Raw genomic sequence first — 22,093 nt, forward strand, 5'->3', positions numbered from 1 at the left:
TTTCTATTCTATTTATATTTGTGTATTTATATTGCATGTTTACCTAATTATTACTTTACTGATCATTGACTGTCGGTTTTGTTGCTGCATCACAGCACATTTCCCCGTTGTGGGACTAATAAACAAATACCTTCTCATATCTAGAAAGTCACTGACACTTAATGTCTATGTGTCTGATGCATCAGTTTTACAAAGTTGCATCATTTCACTTAGTAGTTACACATTAATTGTGAATGACTGTGCGGATGAGCTGCCACTGATCCACTGCTCAGTGCAACATTGATCGGGAAGCAGCTCACAGTAATGATGTGATGCAAAATTAGAGTTGCGTGTAATAACATCTCCGTGCACACACACACACACACACACACACACACACCAATTTAAATTTATTTTAATTATATGTATTGAATTAAAGTGACTTTTCCGATTTTTTTAATGAATATTCTCATTAACATACTAGAAAATTAAATTAAACAAAGAAGTAAGTGCCACTGTTTTGCTTTTAAGAAATATTTAATAAATGTAATGAATACTTTAGCAGCGTTGAAGCAAATGATCCGATTGAATGAAAATCAGTCAAATGTTCTCCCGCTCTCCCCTCAGCAGGGAGGAATTCCCGGGTTGTTCTTGCTAATCGAAGCTGTGTGTTATCAGTGTTAAAGATCCCATCAGGGAAAAGGAGCTGTTGTGCTCTTTTCATAGCAAAGCCACATATTTGTTATTGTTCTCGTGATTTATTAGGAAAGAGACACTCAGCGGGTCTTTGTCATGGAGTAACCTGTGTCGATCCACTCATTGGGTGACCTGGCCCACCAGTCAGGCTTTCAGAGGTGAGGGGGGGTGAGGACTTTTGCATAAGCATGGGCCCCAATCTGCTGGGATTGCTCTGCACAGTGAGGGGGCCTCTGCAGGCTTATACTAGGGGTCTTTATTTGGGGGGAGCCTTGCACTTTTTAACACAATTACTACACCACCCTTCTGTCCTGACCTGCTCGTCTTATTCATATGCATCAGTCGCTCTCTGGGTTGCAAAGTTTCCAGATGCAGGTCCTCCTGAATGGGTAAACTAATTTGGGGAGGGGTCCTGCCTACAAACCCAGGGAGAAGAATACTGACCCCAGAAAGCAGCAAAGAGAGGATGACTAATTTAAAAGGGAGCCTTTCCCGGAAGCAGAGTGTGGTAAAACAGTTCCACGGAGGGTTATAGTTTAAGCATAGAGTCCTCTTATATCTGTTGAGTGCTGTTGTAAAGCCATTAGCTGATTAAGCCACGCAACAGTCGCAGACAACTGGGTTGTTTCCTTTGCGTCTCTTCACTGATGCAAAAATAGCAACGAGTCAATTGGTCTCCAGGTGAAGAGCCCAGTGAGGAGTTTGGATTATTTTTTAGATGAAGTATCACATATTTTGAGAGGTCCTGGAATTCATTGCCCCTGACTTCCAGTTACACATGCACACACCTCAGCGTCTGCCATTATTGTATTTTCCCGTATGTTGCTTGGCGGACAGAATAGCCAAGGCTACATGCTGCTGTGTGTGGATGTAAACAGCGGTGGGGGGGGATGGGAGTGCACTGTATATTTATGAACACGCATATCTGTGTAAGTTTGGTTCCCTTAACAGACACTGGGATACAGACAGTGTTTCATTAGTGATTCCTGTAATGTCAATAAAGTTGGGATGGTTAACAGGAATAGTGTGGGATGGAGCGGGGGGGAGGGGGGGCTGACTCAAGGCCACGGGAGGTGTCAGACCAGGCTGCAGATGATGATGATGATGTCATCACTTATCAGCTGACAGGAAGCACTTTTACCAGACAAGGTAAAGAGTGATTCTGATAATTTACGAAAAGAATGAAAAAGCAAACATCAGTGACAAACTGAATATCACCAGCTGTTGGATAAGATATAGAGCCACAGAGGAATAAGTATCTTTAGACAGTTCATGGTTTTGTTTAAAAAATGTAACATAGCAGTTGGAGAGCTTACTGCAACTGAATTTAAAGGGGGACACAGCTTTTTGTTCGAGATACAGGATTCAAGATTCCAGATGTTTATTGTCACACCGGTTATATATTCATAAGTATTTTTATGGGGAAGCTCAGCAGTAGCAAAAATAAAGTATTTAAGTAAGTCATAAAAGACATTGTGATGATGATGATGATGATGATGATGACGATGATGATGATGATGATGATAATAAATATGCAGAATAAATTAAATCTGTACTAATAGAATAATAAAGGCTTCACTAATAAAATAATGAATACATTTTGCACAGTCTTTGAGTGCGTGTGTGTGTTGTTACACTTTTTCACAAAACATAGAAACTTGTCAGACGTTTTAAAAACAGATCAGACACAATCCACGCAGCAGAGGCAACGATATTTCCATGATGCTTCTCGGTAGCATCTTTTGTTGGAGTCTGTCATCATATTACATCAACCTGTACGTGCTGTGCTCCAACCAGCTGCTCCAACCTCTGTGTGATGCTGAGAACCCTGAGCACACAGCGTCACCTATGGGCCAGATGTGGACATTACAATCCTGCTGCAGGTCCTGGCTTCATTGTAAACGTTTGTCCACTAGAGGGCGGTGTTGTGTCGTTCTCCTCAATGGAATTAGCACTTGGTTCAGTGCTCTGCTCCATCAGGTCATAAAAGATAAATCCAATAAATCCAATAATGCTGTTATTGATTTACAGTTCCATTAGAGTTTCTATTTTGAATAACTCATCACATCATATTTAAATGATCACAGTTTATTCTACTGTGACTATAACAAGTTATCACTGTCTGCCAGTTCAGCAGGGATTTATCAATGTGTGTGTAACAATAAATAGGTTTGATTTCTGACCATTAATAAGCCGTTTCATTTTCTAGTAAGACGCACTGTATTTTACTGCTGAACATCTGAGATATGCAAACAATAACAATAACAACCGACAATGTGTGTGGGAACATTTTGACATGAAGGAAAGCTTTGTAGCAAACCACTTCCCAGACGTGCTTCTCCGGCCTCTATTGTTCTAATTCACCCTGTTTCACATGGGAGGCTTTCTGTTTGTTTTCTGAACCAAATACAGACGCGTTTTGTTCCTCTGGCGGCTGCACGGCATCCAAGACAAATTCCTCTGACGTTGCACTGCGCTCCCCTGAAACTATTTCTGAGGAGACATGAACATATTAACCTTTGGAAAAGGCTGCTCTTGTCATTTGGGAAGTCTCCACACTCTCTCCCTCGCTCTCTTTTAAGAAAGGTCATGGGCTAACTGAATGGCTCCGGGCCAACAGTGTAACTTGCCCATATTCTACAAATTCATGGCATGCGGCAGCTGCTGTGGACAATGAATATATAGAAAATGTTGCATAATCATAATCTTGCTCCACATAAACTTCTACAGTACAAACGCTGAGAGCTGCAGAATTGTGTTTACGCTTAACACGTGGACGATGACATAGTTTAAGGTTCAACATTGCTTGTGTATGTGTCACACAAAACCACATACACCTAAACTGCAATATAAGAATATACATAAACATAAATCTAAACTTGAACGTCCACAAGTGTAGTTATATATAACGTTTTGCAACCAATAACATTAGCGACATGATCTACATGTTGTTTAGATTTTGTGGAATTATTGCAATAATCTATATTCTGATGTAACATTGGATTTGTACAAAATGAAACAGTTCCCCCATGAAACTTTATGACCTCGACAAGAACAGCATCCTCTTATAACAACAACATCGAATCATATGGGATCTTTGTGGTGGTTCAGACCTGACATTAGCTGTTGGAGAGAAAGAAAAACAACACACAGACATATTTAATCAGGGTCCTGCAATTGCAAATGCATGAAGCTTTTGAAACTAGTTTTCATAAACAGTTTGCACAGAGTAAAGAGCACTGGAATAACGTGTTTGGCCTCGGTTACAGATCGCAGCTGGACTTATAGAAGTGCAACTACAGCGCTGCAGAAATGATCCAGTTCCATTATCTGCTAAATAATTCCTCATATCCTTTTATGCTGCTGCGTATTCATGGTGGTTTGTGCTATTGATCGGCCTGCAGCATGCTGATAGCCACAGACACAGAAATGAAAACCCTTTGAAACGAGGCCTCTGTGATGGACCATGATGCTTCTCATTGATCCCTTTTGGTCGACTTTGGAGAGATAGTCATTCTCTCTTTAGACACCGAGGCTGCATACGCCTGCACACTGTGGGAAAATAGCTAACCTTGTGTGTCACTTTGGGATAAAAAAATACACAGACACAACGAAAATAGCAGATTTTTTGCTCGTGCATGAACCAACTTTAGGTGGCGAAGCAGACGTTTGACATTTTGGCTCCTTGCTGCACCTCCCAACAGGAACCAGGGAGCATCAGAATGAGAGGAGGAAGGAGTAAGATTGATCACCCGGCCTCGCCCGATGAATTAATGACCTTGGAGAAAGTCATCCATCCCTTTGGCAGAAACTGGGAGTCAACTCTCTCTAAAATAGATATATCTCGTTCTCTGTCGGCGCTCACGTGTCCATTAAATCTGAATTTAGCAGAATTGAAAGTTCATTTTAGCCTATTTATGAAAAAGGATGAAAAGTGTTAATTTGACCTTATTTTTACTGATATTATCAACGTCAAGTGCAGTTATAGTGATTCTTTCCCACATTTAATCTACATGAATGTGGTTGTAAAATGAATATATGTTATAAAAAGGTTGAAAAATGTCCATAAAGCATAATTTAACCACACAACAGGTTGGGTTTACTTCAGTTCGGTGTGTTGTTCCTGAGACTCAGAGGAAATGAAGTGACTCCAGCATGTTTACAGTTTATTGCATCAGAGGCACAGAGCCCATTGTCCATATGTGACCAGTAAATGACGTCAACAAGACACCATATGGGCTCACTGGCATGATGGGATATGAAGTCCCACGTTCACTGTCACCAACATTAGCTGAGGGGAAACATGGCGGCGGCTGTACTTCAGTAATTGTTCACAGTGTCAAACCTCAAAGGGTTAAACTGATGATTAAACCGTACATTGAACGCACCTTGAATTGAGACGAAAAAACTACAAATCCCAGCGTCACTCGAGAATAACGGGTTGATGCGTTCGCGGTTCACTTCTCCTAATCGTTTTTTAGGAACTAACTGGAAATTTGTAGATAAAACTCAGCGTGTATTTGTGTAAATGGTTGTAAATAACAACAAAAACAGTAAGATACGGCTAAAGGTGATTATTTGTCACATTTACCACTCAAATAGCGCACTTTTATCAAATAAAAACGAGTACGGGTATGTATTTATCGTTAATCTCGTTGAATAGTTCATAAACCAGAGTAATATTTGCATTAATCTCTGTATTTAATCTCTAATCTATTGTGTTAAGTCACAGGGATGAGAATGTGGCTTCGTCTCCATCTCTCCCCCCCCCCCCCCCCCCCCCCCCCCCACTTTGTCGATGCCCCACACGCTGGTTCGTACTATTTCCGCAGGTCGTTGAAGGCAGCACTCGGCTCCCAGCAGCAGCCATCAGTCCCATTGATTCAGAGAGTGGAGGCTCCGCAGACAACAACAGCTCCTCCGCGGGTCCGGGTGAGAATCTCAGTCCTTCACTCCTCCTCCTCCTCCTCCTCCTCCTCCTGCTCCTGCTCCTGCTCTTCCTCTTCCTCCTCCGCTCCTGTCACATCATATTCTCACTTTTATTCGGGTTCGTTGTCTTTACTCCAGAACCGCCTGGTGTTGACTCGGTGGTGGTTTTTAAATTTCTTTCCGAAGTGACTGTGTGAGACGCTCGCGGAGCAGCGCGCGGCTCTTTTGTTCTCCCGGTGGTTTTCTGGGGTTTGTACAAAGGGAAGCCGGGTGTCGTCCCACGTCAACACCCGCTGGGACACTCTGACACGCGTGCACCTGTTTCGTTCGTGGAGGTTTAACTGGGCTTTTGATGGGATTAGTTGTTTTATTTCGTGTGGTAAATGTGGAGATATGAGGGGACCGGTTTAACCCGGAGGGGCAGAAGTGGTGGGGGGGCACAGGGTTAGATATTGTACATATTTAATAATGTGTTGGCTTTGAAAGTGGTTTGTGTTTTTAATGTCATGTTTCCTTTTTTTTAATCTCCTTTCCAGGATGCTGCCCAGCCATGGGACAAAGGAAACATCCAGCTTTCTAACAAAGAGCCATAAAACCAACATGGGATCCTAAATTTTAGTGGAACTTTTACCTTTTTGTTATATTTACATGTTTATTTTTTTTTAACCTTGTAGGCTTTTTTATTGTAAACAAATCAATGAACTGATTAATGAAGGAAGGGGATGTTCTGTCATTCAAAAAGACAGTTAATGGAAATGGGGATGAAAACATGCACGTAACTAGAGGGGTCCAGTCCCTCTGGCAGAGCAGCCCTTGCTCCAGCATCCGGCCCCACAGCTGCTCCACCGTGTCCTCATGTGGCACTAGTCCCTGACCGACCTGTCAGCACAGCCAGGAGCCGACTGAAGCTGAAAGTCCAGCCGGGGCCATGACCTCGTCGGACAATGATGAAACCGGGAGCGAGCTGTCTGAGTCCCTGGAGATCCGCGAGCTCCAGGACCAGTACACGGACCCCGAGAACTGCTTCAAGTCCAAAAGCTTACCCATCCTGAATGGACCATGTCAGCCGGACCGCAAGGCAGCGGAGACCCGGCTGCTCAACACCACCCACACCTGTGTGGCCGTGGACGAGTCCGGCGAGCTCCAGCTGAAAACCCCAGACTCCAGCCAAGCAGAGTCCCCCTCCTCCAGGACAGACTTCTCTCCCTCCGTCTCCAGCATGGTGGGGCTCAGCAGCTCTCTGCCGGTGGAGGGCCACAGGGCTGGGGGCAAAAAACTTGGCTTCCCTTTTACCTGCCTTATCCGTATCCCGGTCAGGAAGTATGTGCGGGTCATCCTGAGGGACTCGCGCTGCTTCCTGTTCTGCATGTGCTACCTGACCTTCATCCAGTCCCTGATGGTTTCGGGCTACCTGAGCAGCGTCATCACCACCATTGAGAAACGTTACAGCCTCCGCAGCTCAGAGTCCGGCCTGCTGGTCAGCTGTTTCGACATCGGCAGCTTGCTGGTGGTGGTCTTCATCTCCTATTTTGGCGGCAGAGGTCAGAGGCCGCGCTGGCTGGCTGTGGGTGGTGTGATCATCGCTATAGGGGCCGCGATGTTTTCCCTGCCCCACTTCATCTCGCCACCCTACCAGATCCAGGAGATGAACTCATCACTAGGTCACGGAGGCCTCTGTCAGAGCGGCAACAACAGCGGGCGAGAACTCGACGCGGCATCGTGCCCCCGCGACCAGGAGGGCAACGAGCACAACCTGTACGTGGCTCTGTTCATCTGCGCCCAGATACTCATAGGCATGGGGTCCACGCCAATCTACACCCTGGGGCCCACTTACCTGGATGACAACGTGAAGAAAGAAAATGCATCTCTCTACCTGGGTAAGTCAACCTGAATGGACCAGTAAGCTGAACAGAGCGAGAATAATGGCGTGTGTAAGCACTGTAGTCAGAGGGAATAAATCACCTCCATCCTGTGATACGTTTTATTTTCCTCTCTCTTGACTAACATTTACAAAAAAAGTGAAGAAATCGTGTTCGGCGACAAAGCAATTAGGTGGTTTCACTCAACACAGACTTGCTGAATTTATTTGAATAAATAACAGATGACAGGCTGCTTTTTAAACTCCAGCAGTTTCATTAGTCATTGCTTTATTCAAACAACACAAGTCTGGTGGGTAAGTGGAAGGATACAGTGCGCTAGGTTTACACAGTGTGTAATCTCACAATAACACAATTAGAGTCAATAATATGTTTATCAATTAGCTGATTACAAATTGGATGTTTGTATTTTGATCAATGAAAGTGCTCTGGACTTACTGATGTTTACCAGGAAGGGTACATGCACATATTTATTCATGCAGGGTTCAACTCAACACTCATCATCCTCTGTCCTTCTTGATTTAATCTCCCTGGCATGCAACCTCCGCACCACACTGAGGTAAATACAGAGACTGCACAGTCAACCTTGGGCTAGAAGCACATGAGAGAGGAGTGTGGGGCGAGAAGCAGAACTGGGTTGCTTGTGATTAATGGTCGTGTGTGTGTGTGTGTGTGTGTGTGTGTGTGTGTGTGTGTGTGTGTGTGTGTGTGTGTGTGTGTGTGTGTGTGTGTGTGTGTGTGTGTGTGTGTGTGTGTGTGTGTGTGTGTGTGTGTGTGTGTGTGTAAAATACTGCTGCGTGCAAAGACGGCTGGCGGCAGTAACGCAACACACTCAGGTTTCGCCAGAAAAGACTTCCACTGTGTTTAAGTGTTATCAGGTTGTTTTCTCTTCTCCTGGATTCCTCTGTTCCTCCTTTTTTAAATCATTCGGACATTCCCCAACATCTCAAGGTATCATGTAATTTATTTGGTATGCTGGGGCTCAGCTGGCCTTAATTGTTTCGCTCCAAATAATCGGCCTCACGCTCACACCACATACTCCACGTTGCTCATTGAGAAGATCACGATTGCAGAAGTAATCCCTCTCTGTCCGCACACTGTAGTTGGGTTATTGGGACAAGGGGCACCCCCCAGTCTGGTGCTGTATGTCACGCAGATGGTCACTGTCCTACTGACCTTTGTGTGTCGAGGGGACATCAATTCATTGTTGTCAAAATGATCTGTGATTTAAGTCGATCCAGAAAACAAACAAAACCTACAGAGCTAATGTTTTGTACATCTTTATATTTTGACCAATAGTATAAAACCAAAAGTATTAAATTTAAAGTGACATAATCCTCTCTTAAAGGGATAGTTCACCGCAAAAATTTAAAGTCACACATTATCTGAGACTCCAGAAGTGTTTTGTGGACTCAAACACTTCACCCACCCCTCCTTCGGCATAGTGGTGACAACTATCCATTTAAGTTCGGGTTTGGTCAATACATTTTCAGTTTAATTGACACCAGGCCTCCATCGTGACATCTCGCAGCCTATGGAGCATTTTCACTGTTGTCCTCTCACACTGCCTGCGCCGCTGCCCCTGAGACCCAGTATTGATCAGATCCCTGCATCACAGAGAGCCAATGCAGCATAGCTATTGAACCGGTCAGAAGAACAAGGAGAAAACCACATCAAAACAGCAACGGGCTCTATGCCCTCACCGTGGTAAGGTACTCCTGAGCAGATGTATCATTGTTGTTAAGGCTCCCCCTCTGAATCGTCCCCCTTTTCTAGATATCCATCAAAAAGCAGCCTTTGCTCCAGTGACCTTGATGGTTGTTTTCAGAGATAATCTGTTTAGTTCCAGCCGAGCATTGTTTGTGAAAACAGAAACGTGTTCTGACATGTCACAGTGAGTGAGACACGCAGGGGGAAAAATGTCCTCGGATTTGTTTTTCTGGAACATACAATAACCATGGTAACAGAGTCTCGGTTTTATTCTTCACGTGTTTTGAGTACATCCTTATCTTTCACATTCGCTGTGGTATATTGTGGTGTTTGGTTCATGAGCCGCAGTTGAAGGAGTTCAAATTTTCAAGGATTGATTTTGCATTCATCTCAGTTTGAACGGATGTTTACAGCTCGAAAAGATTTCTGTTCCTTTGCCAGGTTCAAGAAATATACGCAAAAAATCCTTCCTCTCCTTCTGCTCGCAGGGGGAACGAGAGCGAACACCGCTAAACCTGCTCACCCAGAAACCCTCAAACCCATTTCCACGCTCTCACAACTTCATCTTGTGGAGATGTGGGCTACCCATATCCTGAGGAGGCTTCCCCCAATATCACCTTGTGCTGTGCTTTCCCCTCCTCCCCTACAGAACCATTAATGTAAACCCCATCTCAATTTGCACTGGCTCAGAGGGGAGGAGTTGCTCCCTTTTGTAGGACAATGCGGTTTACAACGAAGGGTACTTGGTGTCCTTGAAGAGATCGGGTGTATGTGTGAGCGAGAGTGTGTGTATTATTTCTCTTACCGGGATGTCATCGTTGTGTATGCATGCATGCACAGCAGGGAATTCCCTCTGACCTGTCGCCCCCTTTTTCCCCCAACTGTGGCCCCACGTCACCATGGTAACCTAACGGGCACGGCATCTGAACTTTACCTCTTCTGCTACAGTGCCTGAGCAAATGGTGAAATTGGTGTACAGTCCCCTTGGCTTTGCGGATCCCTTTTTTTTGTTAAGGACGTCTAGATTTTATAGCAATCATCTACATGAGAACTGTTGCTGGTTGAAGTCTCTATAGGAGACCTGGTGTGCGCATTCCACCTCCTTCCTCAGTCTTTTCTTTTTTTCCCCTGCTCTGACGGATTTACAACGTACCATTCGTGGTGTTACTATGGTGAACGTTTGTCTGTGCCCTTCTCCGGAAGCCTCTCCTCCCCGTGTGACGGTGGCTTGTTGCGTAAGATGAGGTCTTTAGTGTTGTCTCAGTATTTCATGAATGCCTTCTAATTTCCAACAATCTGTCACCATCTCCATCTGACCTGGCAACGCACCGATCGAAACGACCAATAATGTAGATTCTCCACATTGATTTCTTTGTCCAATCCCAAAATGTTGACAGCAACCCCTGTTTTTTAATGTGAGGGGCGCGGCCTCTGAGGTTTACAAGCTAATGATGCTGAGAAGCTGTTATTGATGTGGGATGAATGGAGCCGTCAGGTCTGATTAGATTGCTCTCTGCATATGTCCACATTACCAGTCAGTGGAGGAGTATAAACTGGAATTTCATCACCCTTTTGTTAATGCACTGTGGTGGTTTTATCACCTGTTTATTGTCTAGACTTTGCGGCCTCTTTGCATGCAGCGATGCCCTCCTCTCTACATGCAGGATAAGGTTAATTGATTCCTCCTGCGGCCAACACAGCCTCGCTGCTGCTGCGTTAACTAGTTTCCAAAGCAGGTGACTCTTGAGCCATATACCAGTGTCTGCTACAGGTGCTCATGCATTATCTATGTTTTTTTGATACTCACAAAAAAGCAAAGGCTTCCTACGTAACTCATGTCAAAGGGACTGTGAAGAGAGAAATGAAGCAGATTTATATAGAATTAACCCGTGATAACTTACCAGTTTAGAAGTAGTGGTGGAGCTGTATGTGTTTTTCAGTGGCTGATGATGATATTAGGAGAGCAGGGCCACTGATGGCAGTTCTAAAATGCCAATATTATCTTTTTGTTATATTTTTGGCTTCTGATAAAGTACAATAACAGAAACGTTAGGGACGGCCTGAACCCTGGTCTTGTCTGCTGTGTAATACATAGACACGCACTCACATGCTCACATGAAAACAAGGGGTGTGTTCTCTGCTCTATGACAAATTTAGAAAGAACAGTTGCTCTCAGTCTCTCTCCCGAAGTGTTTTGCGTATGTGTGTGTGTGTCCCCTGCAGATTAGAGAGATAAAAATAGGAATGAACCGTTAGTTTACAGTCAACCCTCCTTTTTGTTTGTGATTGTGGATTATCAGCCGAGGCCATGGCACGACCCCTTCTGTGCTCACTCAGTCAATTTCATTAAACAATGTGTCCTGTTCTGCTCAGCAGTAGCCAAAGTAAATGCAGACTGTGCACACACAGAAGCAAACACAAGTCCCCAGAGATCCTGCCTTCTCCCCCCCCGTTCTCTCACTGCCCCTCCAGGCTGACTGATCACATTTCAGGGATTGGTTTGGGTACACGTTTGGCCCCGTCAGAGGCTGGCTCTAATATAGAAAGGAGGCCGGTCCTGTTTCATCACTGTCCTGTTATTCTCACAGAGGTTTTAAATATCGCTGCCCCTCCTTCTCTGCTCGGTCCTGTTGGCCACACAGGCCCTCAGGGTTACTCAGCAGCAGGAAACCTTTTTAGCTGCAGACTGCAGAGCTGCCAGCGCTGACTGTTACTACTACCACTACTATGACTCCCCCTGTGAACCACTGACCCCTCTGTGGCGGATCCTCTGCCAGCCATGACTGTTGTTTTCTCCACCAACCTGCAATCCAAACACACTGGAACAAAGTGCTGTAGGTTCTACAGTAAATGTTGAATTTTTGCACAGTAACATATTGTGAAAATACAAGTAAACTGTCTTCTGAGAAAATGATGCATACTACTTTTGCTTTGCACGAGGCAGTTTGCACGTGCAGCTTGACAAGATTTGATGGCGGAGACAGAGGAGCTGCAGAGTAGATATTTAAGAGAGCATGTCGAACAAGCAGTCCCAGGTATTGAGTGAAAACAGTACAGACGGATGACGAGTCTGCCTCCCGTTCTACAAACATGAGGCCAAAATGACCCGGATACGGGTGCTGCCATCTTGTGCTGTTGATTTCATTTGGAGCCAGAGCATGTGCGGTAATGTGGAGCCACGGGATTAATGTTCCGCAGATGCATGCACTCTTCAGTTCTAGCTTCTTGAGGTCTCACCCCATTTTTGTAGCATCAAATCATGAACTAAAACCAAAATTATCAGAGAAATTAACCCTTGTGACAGTTACTGAACAGTGAAATCCAAACCATGCCTTCAGCTCCTATCACCCCACTGTAACTACTGTCTAAACTGTATTACTAATTGTATTGTAGAGCCACCTCCTGCTTCAGCTCACTATAGGACTTTACATCTAAAACTGATAATCAGCTTTTGTTTTATATTTGCAGGACATAATGATTGCCTTGTCTTGGACTACCTGATAGATTCTGGTCTCTCAGCCTTGGGTGCATTAATTAACAGCAATAATTGTCAACGCTGCTGTAAAAATATGAATTAACATATCATAATGTTAAGTATATACAGCTGTAACTGCTGTAGCTTGAATGGAATACAGATCATGTCTGAAACTAGATTACAATTACTTGTTTTATGTAAATAATAAATTGCAGCAATTTATAAACAAATGCCTGTAAACTGTATTTTAATACACCGAAATACTTTTAAAGTAATTAAGCTATTTTACAATATTTGATTTTGCAACTTTTTTTGCCAGGCGTTTACTAGACATTCTACCATCAAATCTTTTATAGTGCAGTCTTCTTTTAAATATGTCCGCAAGAAAAGGGCAGCGAAAGTTCAGATAAGTGAAGGAATCTCGTTTGTTTTCCAGAGGCAGGGGTCTTAGCCACATGAGTGTTAGTGTAGTCATTCCTCAACCCCATTGGCTGATGACTAGTGGCTATTTTTCAGGGTTGTGGCCAGGCTGTTTTGACAGTGAGGGAAGGTTCCTGGGGAAATGCCACAAGAGGTTTTTCTAATGGCAGGAATGTTGAAAAACAAAAAAACCTTTGTTTTCAGCTGTGCAGGATAAAAAGGACATTTCTTTTTTCTCGCTGGCTCTTTGGTCCATTCCACGAAATCCCCCTTGATCCCTGGCTCTTTGTGGCTCAGGTTGAAATTAAATAATGCTCCTAAAAAGGCTATGAACTGGTTTAATTATTACAGCACTGAAACACTGCATATTAATGTTGGTTCATTCGCACTTTAGACATCAGCATGGGGAACAAAATACTACTTATATTTAGAATGTTATGGCTTGGTGGTTCATATGTTTGACCAGGTCATAGATTGTAGATAAAGATGGACAATGCCCCTTCACTTCCTCTCATTGCAAGAATGAATCCCAAATATCCTGGAGACGCCATCTTCTGCTTTTGCACACAATTTGAAGCCAGAGTCTGGACAGTATTGATCAATGGTGTGGAGTGTTGTGCATTGATGTCCCCTAAATACATGCACTCAACCCATCGCGCGTCTCAGCAGTCAATCCTTGGCCGTTTCATCTCTGCTGGCTGAAAGGGCTCTAATACCTGCAGCCTCTCTGTTTACCTTTCTCTAATTGAGCTAATCAGCAGCATGGAGAGAAACAGGTCCGCCTCTTGAGTCCAGTCAGGAAATGAGTCATTGTCAATAATTACCAGATGTTTATCTGTTGCTAGGGGTGCAGTACGTCCTGTGATGATGACCGTCAGGGCAGGGTACTGTTGACATCAGGCACTGAAACGGAAAATGTTGGCTGAGATGCTTTGGGCTTCAGTGTATCTGGGCTGCAAATATCTCTGTGGATCAAATATTTACATATACTGAACAGGGACGGCCTGTACGTCCATGTCGAGCTGAATCACATCCCCTATTTCTTTGGGGCATCTCATCTGCTGTTTTTTATTTGCTGTGCTTCATAGATGAAAAAAAAAATCTTCGAGTCTAGTGTTAATGCCCTCAGAGCGGCAGACTGGCTGTTGTTCTCCTTGACCTCTTTGCTGTAAAACTGGAAAATGAGAGAGGACGATCTGCCGAAGCGAGAGGCGATGATGACATTTACATGAGTGTCAGAAGAAAAAACACGTGTTCACAAGTACGAGGATGGCATCAACCAATCTCTTCTCATGGGCAAACAAACAGCTCTTTAGAGCAGCATTGGCAAAGAAATGTAGAGCATTTATCTTACATTCATTTTTTTTTACATTCTTATACTCTTGTTTTCCTTTTTACTTCGAAACTTTAAATCATTTTTTTTCTTAAGTTGCTGTTTGTCCCCTTGTGACCTTCATATGTGCTCGCTGACCACAGCAGACCCATCTGTGTCGATCCTCCTGGAGGGACAGGAGCCCACTCTGAGGGAGATGGATGGCACTAAGCGTTTCCTGACCTCACCCAGTTGGGATCACCGCTGCACACACACACACACACGCACACAACACTCACATGCACGCACCCACATACACGACACAGATGCTGAAAAATTACGCAACAACACCAAAAAATATAGCCTGACAGGCCCGGGCAGACTTCACTTTACACATTCGTCTGTCTGTCACAGCAGCTCTGCCAGGTGCCGTTATCCCACTAAATGTAGCGTTAAGCTGGTTGTGCATTATATAACAAAGGATAATAGGCTAACATGTAACTGTGATACAGCTCAATGAAGGGACGGTGTTTTGACGAGTCATCGGCAGATTTTGGCGAATGTTTGCTCGTTGTGGAATATTTGAGAGAAAATGCTGTATAATGGTTCATTGAAAGTTCTCAGTAGGACTCTTTTAATAGCTGGATACTTTATGAATATTCTTTTGAAAGCCTGCTGGTGTGTGATGCTGATCTTTTCAGGCTTTTGTTCGTGTGTGTTTTACATTTTGGGGGGCCTAGTTGTCGGTAGATGATCCAGGGTGTGAATAGGGAGAGAGCAGCTGTTGAGAGCTGGCAGCGTGCCTGCACAAGCAGCGTGTGTGTGTGTATGTGCAGATATTCATGCGTGTGTGAGTGTGTGTGTGTGTGTGTGTGCATCCTGGGAGTTTGGTGTGGGTGACGCTCGAGGGTTGTCGGGTGCGAGTACAAGTGTTTGCAGGAGGTGGAGCTTTGTGTCGCAAAAAAAACGCACACTTCCTGCAAGCATTCAGTGGTATATGAACAGCTGTGCATCTGTGAAGAGAGAGAAAAGTCTGACCCATCAACGTCAAGATTGCCTCCACACGCTCCTGTCGCTGTGTGTAGGAGGAACAACCGCTGCACAACAGTGTGGCGAGTCCTTGTTTTACCTGCATTAACACCAGAGTGATCGAAAGTTGTGCTGTGCAGTCACGAGATCTGCTGTGCGTTCTGTATTGTAGTATTTATGGTTAGGATCGCATACATTCGGCTATATTTATATATGTATGTTGGCCTTTTTTAGTTTAATATACCAGCATATGAAATTGTCCTTGTGTTGCCATAGAAATTTAGCTCAGACAGGACATGTAAGCATGAAGAACGGTAAGCTCAGATATGTTGTCATTGTTTCTTGAGGGCAAAGCATGAGCTAATGTAGACTAGTAGAAATGTTTTTTTGTATACAAAGAAGACTTTTCATATTTCTGAGTGAAATCCACATTCCTTATATTTTTCTGTTGAGCAGTAGCTGGTACGAGGATTAGACAGACGAGGACGTTCTGATGAATCGGCCAAATTCTTGGCATCGGTTGAAGACGAGGGGCCGCGCCGCTTTGCACCATCATCCAGATTGCTGTGCCGTGTCTGTCAATGCGAGAGGCTGAAAAGCTGCAGGTGCAACCTTGTGGCAAAGCTAGAACCTAAGCTCCGTAACTCACTGCTATCATGGATTCACACGCACACACACACACACACACACACACTAACACAGCCCCCAAGAATAATGTGGTTATACCCCCACCACAGATGCCTCATTCATGGCCACTCATCAGATGAAAGATTATCTCCCACCCTCTCACATGATACAACGATATTGTTGCATAGACAAACACAGAGTGGTAACAGACGGAGTGAGCTTGAGGCTTCATTTGGGACTTGTCTGTGTTCTGGAATTATTTGAAAGATCACATTGGCTGGAGGTTTTACCCTAACACACATAATAATTGCCTATGTTTTTGTTAACTGACGGAGATAAAGGTGCAGTCTACGTCTCTTCAATGACTTGTCCTCTTTGACAAAGTTATAAAGCCACAACAATGGTAAATAATCACCTAGAAAGGTCTTTATAAACGTTGAATATAAATTTAATGTCACAAATCTGACGAGTAGTCCCAGCCTAAGAGCAATCTGTCGACAAAGCTGCTCTGCCGGTAAGTGGCCAAAAATCAGAAGAGCCTTTACAGTGGACTCCCTGTTCGTTCTTGTTTTTCCGGCCTCTGCACCACACTCCACAAGAGGGGCTTTAACTGCCAGAAAAAGTCTGGATTGCCCCTTTTTAACATGTAGTATAAGCTCCAAATTGTAGTGACAGTATATATATATATATATATTTCCTAAATGTGGCCTGTTTTAGAGAAAGTCAGTGACATAGATGGTGTGAATCTTTCCCCTCCTCCTAGCACTGCTACATGCACCACATTCAGTCAAAACAAAATTAACTTTGACAATGAAATCGAAAGCAAACTCACTAACAATCTAGTATCTGCTCTTAATGCTGTTTACCACAAGCTCTATCACGTGTGCGTCCCCACCTGTCACTACCTTATTAGTCAGTGACAGGTGCATTTAGTCTGTTGTTGTTGTCTCATAGGGTGGTGGGAATATCACCGCTATTTTTATTCCATTGCTCATCTCAAAAACAGCATATGAGCCAGAAAACATCACAACAAAATTCTTTATCTGCCAGCAAGTAGAAAAGAGCCCCAGCCCCCTCATGTTATAAATTGGAATGAATACAATAATATACACAAACAACAATAAGTACACACAAATAATAAAAGATAAAGATTCTGCCCTCCAGATTTCAGAAGCTCTTTGCACCAATGTAATCAGCAGAAATCGTTCATTTGTTGTCAGTTAGGATCCATGACCCTTTGACCTACTAAAAAGTTGTGACTAGATCTTGTCTTATTGCAAAGCCTTGCATGTTAGGACCTAAGTGCTAAGAGATGAAGTTGAAGCACAACATCATTACTTTGCATATGTTCACACTGCGTTGGTTTTCTCATATCCTTGCATCAATGAAAGGATAAAAACATAGATGGCTGAGTACTGTACTGTAGCTTCCCCCTGCAGCTGGGGAGCAGCTAAAAATATCCATTATTTTTTTCTCTCATTTTCTAAATATTTGATTAAGCAAAGTGAGCTTGGGGAACCCCCTTGCATTTAGAGCATAGCAGCCTGCATAAAACATTGATTACAGAGTGCTGTTTGGGTTTTTCCTACAATCTGGCAAATGTGGGGATTTACTGTCCTGCAGGGGAAGAGTTTAGGTTTTCTTGTATTATCCCACAGGGAGTGATAGTTTCCTTTCAAAAAGAGTGCCAGTCGACTCCAGTGGAGCATATACAACATGAACTGTAGCTTCACCTGCTCCTATTGTGCACCACGTCACTGTGAGTCCTGCATCTGGGTGAGGCAAAAGGTTACTAGGTCATAGTTTGCTGCACAGACGAACATAGGACGTGGGGGAGGGATGGGAAACGCAGACCTCAGATGCCGATCAAGTCAAGCATGTCCCTTGTGACTGGTTTCATGTCTTTGCTTAAGGGGCTTAGAGCAGTCATGCCCCGAGGTAACGTTCTGTTAGAGCCTGATGGGTGGCCTGAGTGTTGATTTCTAAATCAGACAGGCTTTGATGTCTCTGATCACTTAGTACGAGTCAAGGCTTTTTGGCTGTACCAGTCTATACCGACTGCAAAGCTGGATCAACTTTTTTCACCGTACTTAATCCATTAAAATATTCATATCTTGCATCGTACTGTACTTAGGCTTTTACCACCCACTGCTCGGCCTGTGGGATGCCAGCACTATGTATAAATTCTGAAGACCTCAACCTCTATTGAATGTTGCACAAAGAGATTAATAGATCAGATTCTGATCTTTTCAACAACCAAAGTCATTAAAAATAAATAAAAAATAATAAACATAAAAGCACATAGTGTACAAACTGGTCCAACAGTGAAGTTAAATGCTGATACAGATACCAGGATTGGAAATGCACATTGGCAAGTACGCAAATCTATTTTCTAATCTTATACCACCTCATTTAAGTGTATTAGCTCCACCCAGATATCGCTACAATTTTCAAATCAGCAGTTGTGCTGTACTGCCACCGGCGAGTACAGTTTTTTAGAGCAGCGAGGAAGATGTGATTTCTGGTCGTGTAGTAGCCAGCTTTATTGGCAATATTTCATATTTTGTGGGAAAGTCCCACAAGTAAAACGGCAATGACTGCCATATTCAGGATTTCAGTTTGAAAGGTTGGCGCTGCCACGAGAGCATGAGGAGTTCAGAGGTGAACAATATAGAGGTTATTTTTTTTAAATCAGACTAGTATTGGATTGGTCCTCTGTAGAGGTTAATACACTAACTTCAGATATCAGAATCAGCATAGGGAAGGGACAATTTGTAAAGGAACATCTCTGAAAAAAAATGTGCACGTGCTAAATGATCAAATATCATCGACCTCTATATTCCAACAGCACATTGTATCCAGCACACCGCGATGTACTGAACTCTGAGACACTTGAGACATATTCTTGAACCCGATAGCTTCAAGAACGATGCACAGTAGACACATATTTATAAGATGATATTCATGAGATTTTCTATTTCTCCTGTGAGGGGAATTAGTCACGGCTCTACTTAATCAGTTTAAGAACTCAAAGACTCAAAAAATGATGCGTCGTGATTTTGCATATGTCTATTTCTATCAAACAGTTCATTTATGCAGTTTGTGTCACTGTCCTTGCTCTGTGCATCTGTATATGCGGGTGAGAGGCCATAGACTCCATGCATGCCCTCTGGGTTCAACTGTAAGGTTAGGACATGTAAGAAGACACTGCTCTGTCAGCAAGTTGCCATGACGATGCCGTCATCCCCCTACCGCAGTGTCCACCATGAAAGTGCCTCTTAGCTCCCGGTCCCCCTGTAAAGTGTTACGTTTTTACTTTGCAAACACGCATTTCTGTTTGTGTGTTTTATTTAGCTTGCTTTAAATTGTTTTCTTTTTCTTTTGTCTGTATTGTTTTTAAACCTTGAATCTTCCTCCGTCTACGAAATGTGCTTTATAAGTAAAACTGCCTCGTCTTGCCTTGTTCCTCCTCTTGTCTGGGTGGAAATCGGGATGTCACATGACTGAATTGATCGGAATAACACAGGGATACATGGAGCGGCTTCCCTCTCTGTCTTTTTCTCTCTAACAGCGGCAGGCACATAGATTATCTGTCGCGCAGCCGTCACCTGCAGGTACATTTCCTAAAGAGCTGCAGGCATCGAGTTGGCCTGTGCAGTGCAGCAAATCAGAATCCTGAAGTGTTGGATGACATATCCCACAGAGTGGACGTAATTAAATAAAGCAGGACAGCTCATTTAAATTTTTTCTGACGTACCGCTGGTGTGGAAATTGATTATTATCCCAGGTTGGGAGTGAATAGGTAATGTGTGACGCATAATGCATCGTAAATCAACATGGCTCTCGAGTAATGCTGACAATGTGATTGCATCTTTTAGAGATGAGACGGCTCCAGTCTAATGCAATAACTACAAATTCAAGGTCATTGTGTTGCTGCCTGCCATCCATTCCCAGCCTGGTCTGGAGGCTGACTGGGCTTTGTTCGCTAATGGCCAGGTAGAGGGCTACATAATTCATTGACACTAAAGGCCCTTTCACACTGGACAATAAAAAACACACAAACGCCCACCAACATCTGGCTTTTGTCGTGTGTGTGAAAGGGTACAATCAGCATTCCTACCCAGGTTGAATGAGTGCAGTAGTCACGGGTATTTTCTTTTTAGATCAAGCTGTGATCGACAACCTGACACCAGGGCGGAAACGCTCTTTTCCTGGTGAGATGCTATGACGCGTAGCACGGAGGCAATGAAGGCTTGATGACTCTGTTCATAGCTTCTCCATCCAAGCAGCGACTGATCCTTGTGCTGTTGCCGTCAAGAGACTGAACTTAAAGCCATGATGTATTTGGCTTCCATTGTGCTGCTGTTAACTTTTCTTCAACCATGTTTCCTTGTGCTTTTGGGACATATTCTCACACTGCACATATTTTTCTTGTTTTAACACTGCATGTATTAGTTTTTATTCCATTCATATTCATTTTTATTCCTTACACTTACTGTAAGTGTTATTATCCTTACACTTAAGTAATGCATGTTACTTATCACCTACCGATGCCTATTTTTGACTCTTGCTGCTGTAATTTTGCAAATACATGCAGATATAACTAAAGAACAGTCTGATACTGACGGTTGTTCTATTGTGTGAATTGTAAATCTCAACTTTTTAACCCCCGCAGTGTCTTGACGTGGCAGCGAAAGTCCTCTCCTTTTTTTTATTTCGTCCACGCAATTAAACATGAAATCATTAATCTGTGGTAATTAGCTTGACCACCGGGGAGCCGCTTGATTAGGTGCAATGTGCTTTCTCATCAGGTCCAGTTCCGCCTTCCTCCTTCATCCTCTGCTGCTCCCGCTCCTGCTCTCAGGGGTGAGGAGAACAGAAGGTCAGGAGAGGTTGGGGGATGGGAAAGGGGGGGTGGCCATTTTATTGTTATGCCTGGAATTCTGTTCAGTCGAGGCAGCTGTGGATACATCTGGGTGCTGTATATTCCAACCATTCCTGGCATTTAGTGCAGAGGTTTTTTCTTTTACTACATCAAAATAAATACAGTAATTTGTAGGATTAAAAAACATGGAATATTGTCAACTATAAAGCAGAAGTGATGAAGAGCCCTAATATAGACCAGCCAAAATGTCGACCGGACCAAAAACACCCACAAAAGTGTTGCTAGTCGTGTTTTGTTGTTGTTGTTGTGTCGATTTCTAATATTGGGCGTTGCCTGCAGAGGTTAATTGGTCATCAAACGGTAGCTGATTGGCTCTGAAATTGCCTTTGCACTGATGTGAACTCCATTCAGAAGCATCAGCAGCCACTTTCTTAGCAGCATTTACCTTCTTGTAACCACACTTCTGATTCATGCCTCCTGCTCTTTACTGCCAAGCTCCTCTCTCTGCTTCATTCATTCCTACAAGCTGTGAATGAGTCAGTGCAGCTCATGAATACAGAGTCAGGAGGAGCACAGCTCTTGGCGACAGTGTGGAGGAGGCAGAGTGGAGACAACAGAGCAGCGCTGGTCCCTGAAGGTTAGATATGAGCGGGATGTTGCTGAGCCAGCTTTATCACTCACAGCAGGATCAGTCACCACAGACTGCGTCCCAAACCCCTCTCCCTTTCTTGACCTCCGTTTCTTTATCCTCCGTCACTCCTCCTCGCTCCCACTCCCCCTCTCATAGATGTTATTGTTTCTTCCTACGTCATCTGTCTCCACTTTCTCTCCCGGCCACTTTCATCTCAGTTTATCAGTTTTTATTTCTTTCAGTGTCCCCCTTTTATTGCCTTTCTCTTTCCAGATTATTGTATAGTAAATCTCTCCTGCTGCTGCCTGACATGGCTGCGTCCATCCATCATAAACGCTGTAGCTGAAACATTAAATTGGGGTCAATGAAGCACGATAAAATGTCTAACCCTATCCCTCCTTCACTCATTGCCTTGATGCCCTTGCACCACCTCTGTCACGTTTCCATGGCATTCATGTGGGTGCTCATGTGTGCATTTGTGATGCTGAGAGCTGCTGACGCAAAAGCCAACGAGTTGTAACTG

At 43.8% G+C, this 22,093-nt stretch overlaps 1 protein-coding gene across 2 annotated transcripts in view; it reads left to right on the plus strand.

Moving 5' to 3' along the window:
* The first annotated feature begins 5,478 nt into the window (after positions 1-5,478).
* Positions 5,479-22,093, plus strand: part of LOC117753829 (solute carrier organic anion transporter family member 5A1) — a 36,538-nt gene continuing 19,923 nt past the window's right edge. Inside the window, exons 1-2 of one of the 2 annotated variants that reach the window (XM_034572249.1) lie at positions 5,479-5,607; positions 6,141-7,481. In XM_034572249.1, coding sequence (XP_034428140.1) covers positions 6,533-7,481 — 949 coding nt within the window. In that variant the 5' untranslated portion in view covers positions 5,479-5,607; positions 6,141-6,532. Of the gene's footprint in view, positions 5,608-5,692; positions 5,763-6,140; positions 7,482-22,093 lie in introns of those variants that run through there. The other variant, XM_034572250.1, reaches the window with a different exon arrangement.

The sequence above is a fragment of the Hippoglossus hippoglossus genome, chromosome 20 (assembly GCF_009819705.1).
Source record: "Hippoglossus hippoglossus isolate fHipHip1 chromosome 20, fHipHip1.pri, whole genome shotgun sequence".
Classification (NCBI taxonomy): Eukaryota; Metazoa; Chordata; class Actinopteri; order Pleuronectiformes; family Pleuronectidae; genus Hippoglossus; species Hippoglossus hippoglossus.